Source organism: Symsagittifera roscoffensis, chromosome 1 (genome assembly GCF_963678635.1).
Source record: "Symsagittifera roscoffensis chromosome 1, txSymRosc1.1, whole genome shotgun sequence".
Classification (NCBI taxonomy): domain Eukaryota; kingdom Metazoa; phylum Xenacoelomorpha; order Acoela; family Convolutidae; genus Symsagittifera; species Symsagittifera roscoffensis.
In genome coordinates, this window is record NC_087062.1 from 97,406,470 (window position 1) to 97,425,668 (window position 19,199).

General features: G+C 35.7%; 2 protein-coding genes across 3 annotated transcripts in view; one reads left to right on the plus strand and one right to left on the minus strand.

Annotated features, from left to right (window-relative positions):
* Positions 1–4,622: 4,622 nt before the first annotated feature.
* Positions 4,623–6,978, plus strand: LOC134857299 (tubulin-specific chaperone E-like). Of its 2 annotated transcripts, none has more exons than XM_063873686.1 (2): positions 4,623–4,783; positions 4,845–6,978. In XM_063873686.1, the coding sequence occupies exons 1-2, from the start codon at positions 4,767–4,769 to the stop codon at positions 6,475–6,477; spliced, it is 1,650 nt and encodes a 549-aa protein (XP_063729756.1). In that variant the 5' UTR covers positions 4,623–4,766; the 3' UTR covers positions 6,478–6,978. The 2 variants fall into 2 exon arrangements, with proteins under 2 accessions (XP_063729756.1, XP_063729757.1); XM_063873687.1 differs by having other exon boundaries at positions 4,623–4,761.
* Positions 6,979–8,908: 1,930 nt separating this feature from the next.
* Positions 8,909–19,199, minus strand: part of LOC134857300 (uncharacterized) — a 32,772-nt gene continuing 22,481 nt past the window's right edge. The window contains exon 3 of the mRNA XM_063873689.1: positions 8,909–9,297. Coding sequence (XP_063729759.1) covers positions 9,078–9,297 — 220 coding nt within the window. The 3' untranslated portion in view covers positions 8,909–9,077. The remainder of the gene's footprint in view (positions 9,298–19,199) is intronic.

Sequence of the window (19,199 nt, forward strand, 5' to 3'; positions counted from 1 at the left end):
CTACGCGCAACAAACGACACTTATTTGAAAAATTGTTTTTGTAGTTTTTCGAGAAAATGGTCTTAAAATCCTGTGCTACTTTTTTAAATATGTTCAAAAAAGAACGTCAGTTTAGAGATAATTTTGAATAATTTTTTATGAAATGTAGACTCATCGGTTTTTTAGCCCCCGGCTCTACTCAATCCTTAATATCTTGGGCCTTGTTCCCCTGGGGAAGAGCGATGTCACCCATTTCTAAAGCCTTAACATACTATTTTTTCTCCGAAAATTACAAAAAACGTTAATCAACTCTTGTCCAGTTAATCAACCTTTTTCCAGCCGCCTGTTGGCTATGTGCTTATGTTGGCTTTGTGTTCAGCTCTCAAATTGCAAGAAAATCCTTGATTACAAAATTTTCTGGAATCTTCTGTTCGCCATTTTTTAAAGCGTTGGATTTTCAGAGTAGAGTCATGAAAAGATGAGTGCGCCCAAACAGGCTGTGAATTCTAAAAAGGCATCGGAAACCTTGAAAGGGGACATTTTCTGTGTGCTCAATGGAGTTTGCTTCCTGGTTGGCGCCGCAGTCACCCGTCGAGCAGTTGTTGCGTCACCCGACGAGTTTCTGTTCGCGCGCATCATCGCTTTTTTCATTTTGGGACTCATCGATGGCATTCGAAGTGGTGATCTACTCTACTTGCTACGGGACTCAAAACTGATGTACTTTGCGGCGCTGAATGGATTCGCAACTGTAAATATGAACTTGACTTACCTTCTGACCTTGAATCATTTGGCAACTAGCGATGCTTACGTCATCAACCGACTGCGAGTTGTTGTTACTGGGATCATGAGCTCACTTTTAATTGATCAGCCCTTCGGTCTGTTTAGTCTTTTATGCACGTTTTTGATTCTGATAGGAGCTTCGCTCATTGCAAAGCCTTCATTCTTCTTTGCAACAGAAGCAGCAAGCTACAACATTCCCGGTATTGGTTACTTCATAATTTGTGCCGCGGTGTTCTTCGGCGGAGCGAACTCTGTTTTCCTTCAAATCGCTCATCGAAATTCGTGTTTCATCACCTCTTCGCAGTTTATATTCATGTTTGGAGTTACGGGGTTATTGCAATACATCATCAGCGGTTATTTTCCATCTAGCCTTGAATTTGTCAAATTAGACTGGGATAAGATTTTGTTCCATGTAATGGTTAGTATAGGTACAATAGTGTTTTTCAAATTGTCTCTGGACAACATCTCGGCGCAGAGGTTCGCTGTGGTTTCATGCATTTTGATTCCGATATCGTTTATCGTGGACGCGATATTTGTTTCGTCACAGTTGCAGTTCACATCGTTCGCAGGTGCTGTTTTTGTATTCTTCGGCGTGTTGCTCTACACGCGTGCGCAAAAGAAAATCGAGGAAAAATGATTCATCGAAATTAACTGGCGGTGCTGGTTTTTGAAAATTATACAAATTATAATTACAATGCATTTAAATAATTTATTTCTGTAATTTTTGTTTTACGTATTGTAGAAAGATTAAATTTTATTGTACAGTTTAATTTACATTTATTATGATTTTTAAATCAGTTTTATTTGAAAAGCTTGAAAAATTATCTATTGAAAAAGATTTATAAATTGACTTGTTTTCATTTCTCATAAAGATATCAAGATATGGCGCTAAAATAGGGAGTGATGCTACTATGCATTTAAACAGTTACAGAAAAAAAAATTAAACCAATTGTTTTTGGGTTTTGTTTTAAATATCGGAAACTTTCCTTGAAATAAATCATACTGAAGTTGCTTAAAGAAATAACCCACACTAGAGTTTGATGGGAATTGATCGATTTTAATGGATTATTTTGGCCGGAAACTTAACCCGAATCATTAATTTTCTTGACCCATAAAACAGGACGATGGATTTTTCGGCTATTTTAATCGCTTATTTTCAATATCATCGGTTATTTTTGTTCATAAAACACGTGAAAATCTTTTTCTGGGAAATTTTGACTCTATTTGTTGCAGCGTTCTGCATAATCAGAACCCGAACTAACAAATTCATCCCCGTGTTCACCCCCCCCCCCCCCCCCCCCCCAACGTTTGACATCCTCCCCAATTTTCAAACCTCTCCAACCGCACACGCCCACAACCCCACCCCGGGGTAACGTGGATGGCGAGTGGTCACACGCTGGAGGGACAAAAATAAGGGACGTAACGAAGGGTTAATTAAGGCCAGCAAAAACAACAAACTTAAAATATCTACACAAAAAATTGTGAACAGAAAGTGAAAACAAGCTAAGAATAACCGGTTACTGCCTAAGTAATACAGAATGTTCTGGCAAACTTTATTTTAAAAAAAAACTACAAAAAAGGTTTCTATTTTGATGAAGCTATTGAATAGCATTTGAAAAGTTTTTTTTTAGTGAAATCAAGTTTCTTCAGCTCAAATGACTAAGTTTCATATAACGAACGTTACTCGATTGCTTCATTAGCTCGAAATTAGACAAAACTAAAAGTTTCAAACCGGTTTTTCTCGACTGTGCGAATTTTTTTGAAATTTTGTCGTTCGAATCACGACTGGAAATGCTTGATTATGATGTATCACACGACACAGTCAGACGATTGTTTGTGGTGCATGATTTTGCGTGGAAAACAAAAAACTAAAGCACACCCGAAGAATTTCCAATGGTCGGAACAATAAAAATTTTCTCAGCTAAAGAAAATCTCACTTTGTCTAACTCAATGTGTGAAAGCCATAAGCAACCGACAAGTTTTGAAAAATTGAGGTTAAGAAAAATTGATCATAAACTATTATAATTGATTATAATCGATCAAAGTAGGTTTTATTGATTTGACAAAGAAAGAAGACAATCCATTTTCAATCGAGTATAATTAAATTTTTTTGGTCATGAAATTTCAGTGCGAGATGTTAGTTATTCCGACTACGATGTTGGAAGGAATTTAGGATTCAATCTTTTTTTTTCACGCAAGTCAGCTTAACGCAAATATACACAGATAGGGTTGAGAGATAATAAGCCCACAAAATTACACACAAAAATACAAATTTGCAATTTTTTATCTGGTCAGAACCTTCTAGGTGAATTGCACAACAAACACATATTGTTTTTTTAAAGCGAAGCGTAGTGTATTATTACGAAGAGTTTTTTTCTAACCTCAGTTCCAAATAAAAGTGCTCATTTGGTGGCACTTTTGGTATGTTTCAATTTAATCATAACTAAGCCTATTTAGGCATGGGCAATATGATAGCATATGTTGTTGCTTTGTTTTTGGCTAGTGTTAGGTCTTGCTTAAGAAAAGAGGTATTTTTAAAATGTATGGGATTTGTTGTTTTTTTGTAGCTTTTTTTGTCTTTCTTTTTTCGCAGAAATATCAATTTTTCTCGGAAACTACTCTGCCGTTCTTTTAACAGGGGTACCAATGGAGGATGAAGGTTTCAATCAAAAGAACAAATCCTGGGGATCTACTCTTCACAAGCGGTTGTACCTTATTTCGATAGAAAAAATTATGGCCTCAAACGAGCCCAGTTTTTGACATTTGGTTAATTTTTAAAACTTTTCTCAAAACTACCCTGCCAAATCGGAGATTAAGGTTTGAACAGAAAAAATCTTTACCATTTGATCCAGTTTTCGCAAGTTGGGTTCATGTTATCAAAAAAGAGCCAATCATAAATTGTTCTATAATTTCAAAGAGCTGAAAGGGTATCAATTTGTTTCTTTGAAGTTCGAATGTTCAGATTTTTTCAAGAAAGTCTGTTTTTTAATGTTTAATTGCGTTCATTACCCTTTTTTAATCTTCGATTGGTTATGTTAGTTCATTCAAACTAACATGGTGCTTAGATGTCCTCTGCGTAATCTGTTTCCTCTTATTTTTTGTAGAGAAGCCGATATGAACTTGGGAACCACTAGCTAAATCTGATATGAAGTGTTCAGTCTAAAACTCAAGGTTTCGAAATTTTCCGTGCATAAGAGGCTATTCCCATTTTTAGTAGAGAGAAGTTTATGGCTTTAGGAAAAGTCAATTTTTTTTGATTTTTTGATCGTTTTTTTGAATTTTTTTTCGAAAACTATCCGAGCAAGCTGAGATGAAGAGTTTAATTGAAACAGCGAATAGTAGTTTTCTCCTTTAAATAAGCAGCTAAGCTCCTGCTTAAGCAGAGAAATTATTAGGGTTTTGCGTGAAGTCCATTTTTTGAAATTTTGAAAATACTCATTTCCGTATCAGTTTAATATATGGTTATAAATATTAAAACAGGTACATTCAGCATTCAAGTTACCGTGGGGCAGATTCGAGTATGTGAGTGACACTCCTATGCATCAGATCGGAGATTCAAATCGGGAACACTGAAATAGTTATATTTTTTGGCTCGAATTTTTGCTGCTTTCTTGGTGGCTAGTGTTAGTAAAATTACAAGCGGCCGTGTAGCAGATGTGAGAACTTGATACTCCTGATCTCAAAATCATATCCTGGCCTCTGTGTCATATTTGACTTGTTGCACACTAAAGATAAAAATGAGATACTTCATTTGTTAATTGAATTCGTCATTTTCCAACCCTATGTTAGCAAGGATCTAGTTTTTTAAGCAAGAGGAAACCATAATATATGCGTTTTTTGCTTTGTTGCTTTTTTCCAGATATCTTGCTGCTGTTTTCCAGATATCTTGCTGCTGTTTTCCAGATATCTTGTTGCTGTTTTCCAGATATCTTGCTGCTGTTTTCCAGAAATCTTGCTGCTGTTTTCCAGAAAACTTGTTGCTGTTGTGCTGCTCTATCATTGGTGAGATGAGCGTACAAGACTTGTAAGCAAATAAAAGATTTGGTTTTTTCTCTGAAAAGTTTTTAGTGAAATTTCGATTTCAGAGCTGACGAAATGCGCGAAACTTTCGTCGTCGGTAATCGGGTAAGCGTCGGAGGCCATTTCGCCACCCTCAGATTTATAGGCGAGCTAGAGGATCAAAGCGGAACTTGGTTTGGCATTGAATGGGACGAAAAAGAGCGGGGAAAACATAAAGGAGACTACAAGGGCAAGTCGTACTTCACCTGTCAGGATCCATCTGGGTCGGCTTCGTTCGTCCGGGAGAAACACCTGAAGCGAGGAATCGGAGTGTTGGAAGCGATCTCAATACGCTACATGCCAATCGGGAAAATAGACGACAGTCCGGACGTAGTGAATTTCTTCAATATGGGAGGAAAGGAAATCCAGTTTTACAACAGAAGCAAAGATGGAAAGTGCCATGTGCCGAAAGATCAAGCCTGGAACCTCTATCAGACAGATCTGGATCTCTCCGCTTATCCTGTTTCCTTTTTGGAAGGAGGTCCCGCCCATTTGTCATCAATTTTTCCCCGAGTGACTTACGTAAACATCAGTAAAACTCTGATAGAAGATATAAACGTGCCATTACAAATTCTAACAGGGCTCCATAACTTGAAAAGTATAAACATTTCCTTCAATCAGTTTAGAGTCAAAACTCCAGATTACAAGTGCCTGAAACAGTTTCCAAGAGTTCAAAAATTTCACTGCGATGCTGTTAATTTAACTTTCGAAGAGTTCGTCAAGTTGACAGACCTGTTTCCGAACTTAATAACAGGATCTTTTGCGTTAAACCGAATATCAACTTTGTCGGTGCCTCCCAAGGGTAGCTTAGAGAAATTGGAAAAGATGGCGCTTCAACAATGCGAACTTTCTGACTGGGCTGAGGTCCAAAAGTTGGCACATTTACCGAATCTACAGATGATAAATTTGCTGGACAACAAAATCAAAAGAATTGACGTACCACACGAACAGTCGCAAATTGGTTTTGCTTATCTGCGAATGCTGATTGTCGCAGGAAACAAAATAGAGAATTGGAAAGATTTTAGTCGGCTTGCGTTTCTGCCGAAGCTATCCAATCTACTTCTATATGAAAATCCCCTGTGTGACTTGAACGTGCAAAGATTTCGGGATGAAATCATTTCACGACTGCCGCATCTGCAATTATTCAACAAGACAGATATTTTAAAAGAGGAAAGAAAGTCCGCCTCCATTTTGTACATTAAATTATATTATGATGACTGGTTAAAAGCTGGCGGCCTAAACACACCTGAAAATTTGGACAGGGATAAAATTGACAAGTCATTTATGGAGTTGCATCCAACATACTTTGACTTGTTTAAAAAGATCGGCGACGGGATTGTCCCGACGAATAACACAAATGATAAAATCAAATCTCAGCTACTGAAAGTGCACATTGTATCGCGCAAGAGGAATGCAAAAGGGGAAATTTCAGATGAAAAAACGCTGTCTCAGATCAAGCTTTTGAGCTCAATGACAGTTGGTAAAATCAAATTGCTCATTAGTCGGTTGCTTAAAGTGGCGGCTTCTCATCCCATGGAGCTGTCTTACAGACCTCACCAACACCCGGACAGCGAGTACTCTCTGGAATCCGACTTGAAAACACTCTCGTTTTACTCGGTAGAAGACACGGACACTATAGTGGTAGAATTACCTCTGTGAAGCGAGCGAACGTTAAAACTAACGATAATCTTATAGAAATCGGACAACGAATTGTACATGATTAGCTATATAATTAAAAGTAAAGTAATGCACAATGTTTAATTAAATTCAGAATTATTCAGGTTATACCAAGTTATGTCAAAGGCTTCAGATAAATTTGAAATAAAATGGAGTTCAGATTTTTTGCGGTCAGCTTTCATTATCATTGTTAATGTAAATATGTTTCATACATTCATATTTTAGCATACATTTTCCAGCGCTGTTTTAATGAATAGAAATTGCAATATTTCCACTAAACTACTTTACAAATCAATTAAAACAAAATTCCGTTGTCAGAATTTGTCAAAGCAAGCCGGATTTCAAAAACATACAAGAGCATTTTTTCAGGAACACACTATGAACAATACACACATGAAAGTTCGGAAAAATTTCTTTTTGGCCAATTCAATTGAAATGCTAGATCTCAAATGCAACCTTTAAAAAGACCCTATTTCGCCAAAACGTCCGCCGCAGCTGGTATGTGTATCAGAAATTGTACCAAAAGTGCCTTTTTGGCGAATGTTGATCAAAATTTTAAGAAATTTTCTGCGGCGCACGCTCTCGTTACAATAAATTTACCAATAGTAAAATTGTTGACTAAGACGTCTAGGGAACAAACTAGTTTTACACATAGTTAAATTGTTGACTAAGACGTCTAGGGATCAAACTAGTCAGCCAAAAATTTAAATCTTCAATTAAGTCGGCTATTGAATACATATTAAAATCACATCTTTTGATTGAGCTACGCTGTCATCACTATCCAAAAATCGAATGGGATCTGTTACCCCTCTCCCCCCCCCCCCGGTGTGTTGTAAATGGTGGATTTCAATACTAAATGCGGTTCATTTTCCTCTTCCCACACCAAATTTTTTAAAGCAGTGTTTTGTACATAAAAGGGGCGGATTTAGGGGGGGGGGGGCGGACGCCCCCCCTCAGGGATTCGACCCAAAGGGTCCCCCTTTGGTACTTGTTAAGAAATCCATTTTTGGCCGGCCGACCCTAAAATTTTTCTATAGACGCCCTGGGCGCCAATATATACTAACTTTGAGGGGGATCGCGCGCCAAAAAACGCGATGTTTTTGTCAAAATTTTCCAAAAATGGCCTGACCTGATGGCTTTTTGCAACAATGGCTTTTTTACCTGTTTTTTTCAAAAATTAAGTGCTTTAGGAGAGAAAATACTACTCCTCAAGAAAAGCCCTCCCCCACCCCCTCAAGAAAATCCTAGATCCGCCCCTGGTACAGAGTGTCCGAATTTTACATGGTTGAACAAAATACCAGAATATTTGTCATAGGCTAATTAGTCTGCATGCCAATTTTTTTAAAAAAATTCGGACACTATGACAAACATTCTCGTATTTTGTTCAACCGTGTAAAATGGTTCTTTGCAGCATAAACTTCATATTTATGTGAGGTGGGGCAAGGTGAAAAGAGCTCCATGTGCATTTTCAGCGCAAAAGTTTTAAATCATTGAATAAATCGTTTGATGGATAGAACAGTTGATGGATAGTGATGGAATATCATTATTTTTCAAACCGCGTTTGGGATGCAGTTGGGTGGTTCGGGTGTTTTTGACATTAATTCCACCGAGGACGATACTATCATAATTTGTTTAGTAATCATAAATACATGTTAAGTTTAGTTTTAATCATAAATACATGAGATCAGTTTAAGTTTTGGCCCTTGTGAACAACTTCTGCCTCAAATTAACCAATTGGACACTTGAATCCCTAAATTAACCCCTAAAACTGAATGGCAAGCTTACGCTAAGACTCCGACATGCAAAATGCTGAACTCAAATAGCAAATTCTGATTGACTGAAAAGGTTCTAATTTCGGCGATCTCTTTCTGAAATTGATTTTGGGAAATATTGTTCACTTGGTGTGAAGTAAGAGTAAAAGGGTTTATTTAGTGAAATCAGCCCGACTGCGATTGAAAGGTGAATTAGAAACTGGCTAAGAATTAGCGTACTAGATGTAAAACCACGTATCATTACTACTCGCAACAAAAGACAACTCGCAATATACTCACCACCGCAGTCGCGCTTAAGTGCTGAGAGCATGGTAACAGAAGATAAGGTCTTTAACTAAAACTTTAACCAGGTTATCGCCGTGAAGGGACCTTAAATCGAAACTTTTAAGTCTTCATTTTGTTTTCAGGTCTTGTGAGCGGTTTGTTTTCTTTATTTTTGCAATTTGTTAGTTTTTTTTTGTTACGAGTTGCGTGTTGTTGCGTTACTGTTGAACCAAGCGAAAAACTGTCAATGGTGTGAATATAAATATCTTATTACAATCCTAATTTTTACGATGTAAATAGCGACCAAAAAGTGGAATTTTGAAAAGCGAAAATATGAAAATTTAAAAAACGTGAAAAAGCACGTAAACTATTGGCCAATGAAAACAAACTTAATAAGATTTTTTTTCATTTGAAGTTTTGCACGAGGAGGTGGCAGGAGAAAAGAGCTTGCTCAATTAGCATACATACGTTATATTTTTTCTACTTGGATAACATCTTTATGCACATGGTTTGTGAATGGGAATTTTGCACAAATAGTCTTACTCATTACTTCATGAAACAGAGAACATTCAAGTCTTTATTGCATGTCGTGTCGGCAATTCCGAAGTAGCTGAGCTTTTTATATGCAGTGCACAATTCGTCCACTTGATAATTCGGCTCACCAAATCCCCAATTTGTCAAGTTGGTCTCTCTCCCGGTGAGCTGGTCAATCCAAGGCCCGTCCAGTTGTGCCCTTCGAAACGCCAGCCAGTACCATCCAGATGATCTAAATGAAGACATTAAGAGTCGAAAATCTGCCCAAACCTGTTCTTTGGTGTTGGCTGGGAATGGCAATTATGGTGTGAAGAAAATACAAATTTATCTACGTTTTCAAGTAATGTATGTAATTTCGAAGTTGATGAAGCTTGTTTAAGTGTAAACGCTGACGAAATACGTCGTAGAGGGAAGTTGTCATCTGGCCGGATTGGCAATAACCAAGTTGATGTACATATATATTTATTTATACCTATTTGTATAATATGTACTGCAGGTCAGCTAACCTTGAGCAACACGGCCAGTCCGTAATGCGAAGAGCACTGAACGTTCAGAGCAACGTTTTAAGAGAAAATGTTTCAGTTATTTTTTTTATTGTTCATTGAGTTAATGAGTTCCCATCGTAGTTGCCAATCCGTACGGACGCAGTAATTACTCATACAACACGGTATGGCAGGAGTTGCATCGGATTCAGAATTGAAAGAAAACTAGCTTTTAGTGATGAAGGGTGTTAAAATTGGTTTTCAATTGTAATTCGAGCTGTGATGAAAATTTCCAAAACACTCTGCGATGAAAAGTTCCAATGATGACACCTTAGCAAACCTAACTATCCTCAGCAAACCAGACCTTGTCCCTGAAAGTGGCCGGAAGGAACTTTAGATTCGCTATTGTTTGCTTTCACCCAATTTTTTTTGGACTGCCTTGAAAAATCTCACTGGATGTTAATTTTGGGGGATCATATTGAAAATCTGGTGGCCGTGATTTGGGTTCCGGCAAAAATTTAAAAGTCTGTTTTGAGAAAACTTGGATAGTTTTTCTGTTTTTCAGACCAGTTTGCAATTAATACACTACCTAGTGCGGCAAATGGTGCGGCAAATCGTATCTAATTCTATCGTTTTGTTTTTTTTTCAACGGTATTTCAGCCAAATATAATAACCAAATATGAGGAGTACTATATAATTGGGCCCACTAGGATTGTAAAAAAACTATAAAAAAATTATGGGAACTTTTCCCATTTTTCCTTTCAAATTGGCGTAATTAGAAAGTGTGATCGGAATATTCTTTGCATTTGCAAAAAAAAAAACACTAATTGTTTTAAGTTCCCATTTAATTACTGTAATTTGCATGGGTAGTTGTTTTCACAAGTGGGTTTATTTTTGACTGAAGCAATGAATGCACTAAAATTTTGACACAATCAAAATTCTCTGCACAGCGCATAAATGAGTGGTTTTAAAGCTTAATGTTTTCAGATTTTCGATAGCTGATTTTTGAATTGCCTTATTTTTTTTCGTGTTAGGTTAAGTTCGACGAAATCTAATTTTATTAAATGTAGAGCATCTAATCATTTTTTGTTCCCTTAATCCCAGTAAACAATTGGGTGTTCCATAAGTGTTGCAAGAATGTTCCAGAACGTTCCAAATCATTTTGAGAAGTCGGAACGCCGAGTATTTATGTCGTTTGTTCAAACTTTTAAGCTCGGCAGTTGGAACGTTCCGGAACGTTCCTGGAACACTCGTGGAACAGTTTTCAAACCCTGATTGGAACAAAATGGAACGGTCATTCGGCTTTCCGACTGCTGCCAGATATGGAAATTGTGTGGAACGTTCCAGAATGTTCCAGGAACGTTCCATGTGTAGTGCGGCATCCGGGGAACTTTTTCGACGTTCTGGGAATTTCATCGGAACGTTTGCTAAACGTTCTAAGAACAACTTTGGAACACTTTTCAACCCCTCAATATTTCAACCCCTCAATCGTTCCGGGTCTGTGGTATACTTTCGTTTTTCTACATTGAGAACGTTTTTGGAACGTATTTCTAACCCTAACGGAAATATCTTTCTGAATTAACATTTCAAAAACATTCTTAATTAAAATATTCTCTAGCAGGATCTCTATACGTTTCAGGAACGTTTTAGGAATGTATCTTGGAATGTTCTGAGAACATTTACAAACATTACAGAAGAACATTTTGGAACAAAATTGGAGAACGTTTTCGGAAGATTCTGGAGCAACAACTAAAAACGTTTTCGAAGTGTTCGATTTAAAAAACATGAAACTTTTTGTAAAAAAAATTGAAAAAATGTTTTTTTTTTAAATTAATCGTCCCATACGTTGTGTTACGTACAAAATCATAGATTTTGCGTATAGTAAGTTTTAAATGTCACAGAAGTATTGAGCCTAACTATCACAAATTGGCCAAAATGACCTTAACCAAGCCCCTAGAGTTTTGTGAAAATTGATCGCTGGTGTTTTTTTTACTTCTGAGCACGGGACAGCAATATTTTTCAGATGGTATAAAAACTTCTTTATCAAAAACGCTGAGTTAGAAAGAAGAAAAATCACTGAACAAAAACCACCCCAAATTTAGTTGTTCCAAATTGGCCATATTTAAAACCCTGTATGGCCATAACTATACAAAAATTGATCACAGGTGAAAAATCGTTTTAATTTTGAGCTCAGAAAGTTTCTTGTTAAAATTTCGAATTTTTTCTGGACAAAAACCATCCCGAGAACAAATACTCCATTGTCTTCGAAACTCGGAACGATAAGTGTAAGCTAAACAATATTGCTCGAATATCAGAGCAAAGTATTGAATTCTTCTACTACCCCTTGAAGCCGAAGAAAAAATTTTTACCAAATAAAAAACCGATAAAATGCTCGAAAAAATGGAAAAAAAAGTATTCAAAAAGAGTATATAAAAACCTATAAAAAGTTCGAAAAAATTCAAAAAAGTTTTCCAAAAAGTTCAAAGCCCCACAAAATAACAAAATTGATCACAGTTGGAAAATCCTTCGAAACTTGATCTTAACGATCACAACAGTAGCTTTGAGTGATGTAGGGTGCTAAAATTGGTTTTCAATTGTAATTCGAGCTGCGATGAAAATTTCCAAAACACTCTGCGATGAAAAGTTTCAAATGATGACACCTTAGCAAACTTAACTATCTCCAGCAAACCAGACCTTGTCCCTGAAAGTGGTCAGAAGGAACTTTAGATTCGCTATTGTTTGCTTTCACCCAATTTTGTTTGGACTGCCTTGAAAAATCTCACTGGATGTTAATTTTGAGGGATCATATTGAAAATCTGCTGGTGGCCGTGATTTGGGTTCCGGCAAAAATTTAAAAGTCTGTTTTGAGAAAACTTGGATAGTTTTTCTGTTTTTCAGACCAATTTGTAATTAATACACTACCGAGTGCGGCAAATGGTGCGGCAAATCGTATCTTATTCTATCGTTTTATTTTTTTTAACGGTATTTCAGCCAAATATAATAACCAAATATTAGGAGTACTATATAATTGGGCCCACTAGGATTGTAAAAAAAACTATAAAAAAAATTATTGGAACTTTTCCCATTTTTCCTTTCAAATTGGCGTAATTAGAAAGTGTGATCGGAACATTCCTTGCATTTGCAAAAAAAAATCACTAATTGTTTTAAGTTCCCATTTAATTACTGTAAATTGCATGGGTAGTTGTTTTCACAAGTGGGTTTGTTTGTGACTGAAGCATCGAATGCGCTAAAATTTTGACACAATAAAAATTCTCTACACAGCGCATAAATGAGTGGATTTAACGCTTAATGTTTTCAGATTTTCGATTGCTGATTTTTGAATTGCCTATTTTTTTTCGTGTTGGGTTAAGTTCGACGGAATCTAATTTTATTAAATGTAGAGCATCTAATTATTTTTTGTTTCCTTAATTAAGTTGAATACTTACGAGCAAGTTGAGGGTTCCAAGTTTTGAATGGATTTTAACGTTTTTATAAAGATAGCGAAGTCAAAAACTGCGATTATTTGTAGATAAACTATTAAAACACGGATCAAGAATAAAAAAACTGAATATAATCAGTTTTTGTTATTCTTGATCCGTGTTTTGATACTTTTGTTACGTATCCCAGTTTTTGAACTAAAAAAAATAAAATAAAATTAATAGTTTGTTTTTGATAGAAATTCGAACTGATAATTTTCCCGAGTCATTATTTAAAAGTTTCCCCTCCCCCCCCCCCCCACCCCAATTTTCAATTTCAAAAAAGTTTAGTTTTGTCTGAGACGGAATAAACCACCGGCTACACTACGCATTTTTAGAGAAACGTGAATGCAAGGAAGTCTCATACACTGTGTAACTCTTACAGAATACTTCCAATGAAGGCTACTTAGAATTTATTGATCTACTAATTGCTGGTTGTGGATTTCGATAAATGTATGATTTTTTCTTCAATAACGAGTTTGAACGAAGCCAAATTTAGACAACAGTGCTCATATCAGGGCAAAGCGTTGAATGTTTTGACTGTCTTTAAGTCCTATGGAGAAGTGTTCGATTTAAGAAACATTAAATTTTTTTTAGAAAAATGAAAAATTGTGTTTTTTTTTTTAATTAATCGTCCCATACGCTGTGTTACGTACAAAATCATAGATTTTGCGTATAGTAAGTTTTAAATGTCACAAAAGTATTGAGCCTAACTATCACAAATTGGCCAAAATACCTTAACCAAACCCCTAGAGTTTTATAAAAATTGATTGCAGGTGTTTTTTTTTACTTCTGAGCACGGGACAGCAATATTTTTCAGATGGTATAAAAACTTCTTTATCAAAAACGCTGAGCTAGAAAGAAGAAAAATCACTGAGCAAAAACCACCCCAAATTTAGTTGTTTCAAATTGGCCATATTTAAAACCCTATATGGCCATAACTATACAAAAATTGATCACAGGTGAAAAATCGTTTTAATTTTGAGTTCAGAAAGTTTGTTGAAATTTCGAATTTTGTCTGAACAAAAACCATCACGAGAACAAATACTCCGTCATTGTCTTCGAAACTCGGAACAATAAGTGTAATCTAAACAATATTGCTCGAATATCAGAGCATTCGAAACTCGGAACAATAAGTGTAATCTAAACAATATTGCTCGAATATCAGAGCAAAGTTTTGAATTCTTTTACTACCCCTTGAAGCCGAAGAAAAATTTTTTCCTTAAAAAAGCCGATAAAATGCTCGAAAAAATGGTGAAAAAAATATTAAAAAAGAGTAATTAAAAAACTATAAAAAGTTTGAAAAGTATTCAAAAAAGTTCAAAGCCCCACAAAATAACAAAATTCATCACAGTTGGAAAATCCTTTGAAACTTGATCTTAATGATCGCAACAGTATTTTTCAGATGCTGTAAAAATTTATTCAGTTAAATTTAATCAACTGACTGAATGAAAAACCACCCTAAACCAAAAATGAGTCGATAAAATGCACAAAAAGTTGGGTTGCCAAATGGGAGGTAATAATAAAATCGAATTCAGTAGTCAAATTTAGCAATATTAAAAATCCCTTTATTCTTCAAATTGATCGTAGACGTTATTCGAATTTTGAAACATAGTAATGATATCTTCTAGGTAATACAACAATACTGCTCGTATCAGGTCAAAGTCTTAATTATTTCGACTGCCCATTAACTGGTAGCAAATATTTTATTTTTGATCCATGAAATATCGAGAAAAAATAAATATCACGCTGACAATATCATTTCTTAGCTGTAAAAATTTGATTCGTGCATTGAATTAATAAGACCAAGTACCTTGCCTCAAATCAATTTAGAACAGCTTTGTTGTGGGTGAGCATTCACCACGCGTAGTAGTAGTGGAAGTAGAAATAGTAAAGATATCAAACTAAGACTTCAATGAAATTGAAACTTTAAGGACATTAAAATTAAAACTGATATTAAATTTTTGTTCAAACAGTGCAAGCACGACATCTCCATTTTAAAGACCAGCTGCAGGTTCTCATACGATCATAACATGTTGGTGTTCGCTAAAGAAGAGCCGATCGTATTTCATTTTCGTAGTTGTTTGAGTGTGCATTCAGGTTGATGCTGGAGATTTTATAAAAGTCGTTGAAACAGAAAACAATTCTATCGGAAAAGGAAGGGTATGATTGTCCTTTCTGAGAGTTTCTCCAGTTCAATTGGAAATTCGATCCACTGCGAAGACTGCGTGCTTAGGTTTTAACAGAGAAAAAATTGTTAAATGGTACACATTTTATACCGATGTTGATCGCGGTAAAAAAAATTGCAGATCTCTTCAATAAGCTGATAAGAGACGGACATAGAATTGAATTTAATTACAAGCTTTTTGCAAGGTAAAAGATTGAAAGACCACATAAGACCCTGCTAATTGAGCTGCCCCAGCTTTCGCAAAGAGAAAAGATTTTGAAACAAGGCGGGGAAATCGTAAAGAACTATTCAAAAGGCGCACCTTTTGAATAAATTGAACTTCACTTCTAATGGCACGTTTTGGGGAATAGTATGTCGAATATAGTTGATTATTCGCTGCGCTTTAAGTATTTTGGCTCAGATATTTTCCTTCCAGTTCAAGTTTGAATGTATTTGGATTCCAAGATCCGCTACAGAGCTCTGCTTTACAATATCAGCGTTATCAAGAAACAAGTTTAAATCGTGTGAGCTATTGATATGAAGATAACAGCATTTGACGAAATTGAAAAATAGCTGATAATCCCTGGACCACAATTTCAGAGCATCTAAATAATCTACTTGAGCTATTAGTTTTTGTATTATCAGTATAACAGTAACAGCTGTATAGTAAGGGTAGGTCAAGCATGTCATCGATAAAATTTAGGACTAATAACGGCCCAAATACGCTTCTTTGAGGTACGCGACTAGTCACTGGCAAAATTTAGAAAGAGTTCCATCAATTTTCACTCGTTTGTGGCGATAATCCAAATAGGTTGATAATAAATCAATCTAATCTTTGTCAAAACCAAAAGTTATCAGTTTCTCAAAATGAACGGAATGCTCTTTTGAGTCGAAGGCTTTGCTAAAAACGAGATACACTGTACGACTTTTTCAGCGCGATCTAGGCATTGGAATAGTTTGTTGAGAAAAAACCAACAACCACTTGAACGCTCTTTGCGGAAGACATGTTGACTTGAATTAATCCTGTGTTGAATCTTTGAATAACTAGAAATGGAGTTTTTTTCAAGAATGAGAGAAAATCTTGGCAACAAAGACGGTAATTTTCAAACAAAATTTTTGATTCCTTCTTGTGAATGGTAGTGATGTATGCACATTTGCAAAAGATTGGCTACTTCTTTGTGATCATAATATAAATAAAGGGAACATACACAAAGACAGACTTTTCATGTCGGTCACTTCGAAACGCAATTGGAGTTAAAGAATCACAGACTGTTGTCGAACTTAGCGGTAACCTGCATTAGTGTTCGATAAAATCAGCTTAAACAAAACTCACCTCATTCAATATGACAGTCAAATTATGACAAAGTGGATGAGAGCGACAGAAGGTAAAAACTTCTTTATCAAAAACGCTGAGTTAGAAAGAAGAAAATCACTGAACAAAAACCACCTCAAATTTTGTTGTTCCAATATGGCCATCTTTAAAACCCCATAACTATACAAAAATTGATCACAGTTGAATTTTTTTTCAAATTTGAGTGCAGAAAGTTTCTTGTTAAAATTTCGCATTTCGTCTGGGAAAAAATCATCCCGAGAACAAATACTCCGTCATTGTCTTCAAAACTCGGAACGAGAAGTGTAAGCTAAACAATTTTGCTCGTATATCAGAGCAAAGCATTGAATTTTTCTACTACCCCTTGAAGCAGAAGCAAAACTTGAAGCAGAAGCAAATGAGAGGTAATAATAAAACCGAATTCAGTAGTCAAAATTTGCAGTATTCAAAATCCCTTTGTTCTTCAAATTGATCGTAGACGTTATTTGAATTTTGAAGTAATGATATCTTCTAGGTAATACAACAATACTGCTCGTATCAGGGCAAAGTCTTAAATTTTTCGACTGTCCATTAACTGGTAGCAAGTAGCTTACTTTTGATCAATGAAATATCGAGAAGAAATGAATATCACGCTGACAATATCAGTTCTTAGCTGTTAAAATTTGATTCGTGCATTGAAATAATAAGACCAAGTACCTTGCCTCAAATCAATTTGGAACAGTTTTGTTGTGTGTGAGCATTCCACACGCGTAGTAGCAGTGGAAGTAGAAATAGTAAAGATATCAAACAAGGACGTCAATGAAATTGAAACTTTAGGGACATTAAAATTAAAACTGGTAGGGAATTTTTGTTCAAACAATGCAAGCACGGCATCTGCATTTTAAAGACCAGCTGCAGTCTTTCATAGGGTCATAACATGTTGTTGTTCGCGGAAGAAGAGCCGATCGTATTTTACTTTCGTAGTTGTTTTAGGGTGCATTCAAAATGACATTGGAGATTTCCAAAAAATTGTTGAAACGGCAAACAACTCTATCCGAAAAGAAAGGATATGATTGTCCTTTCTGAGATTGTGTCCGATTCAATTGAAGGCTCGATGCAGTGCGGAGACTGCGTGTATAGGTTTAAACGGAGAAAAAAATGCTAAATGATATACATTTTATACCGATATTCATCGCCGTGAAAAAATCGCAGATCTTTTTCAATAAGCTGATAAGAGATAGGCATAGAGTTGGAAGAATTCTTTTTCGAAGAAGTCTTTGAATTGTTCGGTTTTCTCATAGTCTGTTCCAATTTTGACTAAGTTTCAAAATATAACTGAAGGAAGAGATTTTCTAGCATTTAAAGATTTGAGTAAAGAAAAAGCTTTATTCGTTCTGAAACTGCGAGAGCGGGGAAAAAGAACTGTCTGGTTTAGTTCAAAAAGACACTTTGTTTCATCTTCTAGTCGATCGATTCGATTCAAATCTGTGGCGCGAAGTCTAGGACTATCGAGCATATTTAAATGATGAACAGCTAACGAGCAATAGTAAAAGGAGTGATTTAATATTTTCCTTCCTTTTGTGCTAATTGAGCAGCTGAGTGCAGTCAAGGCACTTGAATACCATAAAGAAGAAAAATTGCTATTTTGTCATAAGTAAGTTGCAAAAAACTTCGGTTGAGTTGTAGCGACTGACGATATGTCTGCCTATTATTTGAATTGGTGCTAAAAATTTTTTTTCCGGATTCTGTTGTAGAGCGGATGTCTTGATAAGATAGTACATGATAATGGTCTGAAAGCTCTTCATTCAAAACAAAATAATCTCAGTTATCAGCATTAGTAACAAAGACCAGATCGAGAATGTTCCCTTGTTTATAAGTCGGATTGCGAGCGATTTAAAAGAGATTCATTCAGTAAAAGGTTTGCTCGTCTGAGTGACGACTGATGGCAGTACCCCTGCAAATTGAAGGCTTGTTAAAATCTCCCATGAGTAAAATTTGTATAGATCCGTAAAAAGGTAAATCAGAGTTTGTGCTTATCTGAGTTACAAAATTACGAACTGAGAGCTCAACTTGGGAAGATTGGATGTAAAAAGATGAACCACGAGGAGGAATATAAAAAGCTGTACAGTAGATGATTTTTAATTAAAAAATTCAATAATCTCGCTGTGGGTTAGAAATTTATCCTAAAATGCAATTAAAATGCATCCATGATGACCAAAAGCAAAGTCGATGCGATAGACACAAGTGTAACAATGGCTCAAAAAAGGGAGAGTTACTAATAGACGAATCAAGCCATGTTTCAGATAAACTGCATGTTTCAATTGTAGGGTTTTGTACGCGTATCGCATCTAGAATTTTCAATCTTTTTTTACTTGAAACGAAACTTCGTCAATTTAACAGATAAAAAGAAATTACGAAGTCGGTTAAATGAGAATCTAATCCAGAGACCAGGGATGTAAAAAAATATATTGTATTTAAATATATTGACAATAAATACATTTAAATAATTTATTTTCCAGTTCAAAAAATAAAATATATTTATTTTTCGTAACAATTATTGTTTGAATTGCAAAGCAGGTTTCCAACATAACTCGGCCAATAATTGAAGCGAGTGAAAATGAAGAAAACTGCAGCGACTATGCTGAAAGTTTAATAAAAGCCAAAAAAAAGCAAAAAAAATGTGAACCTGGATTGGATTCC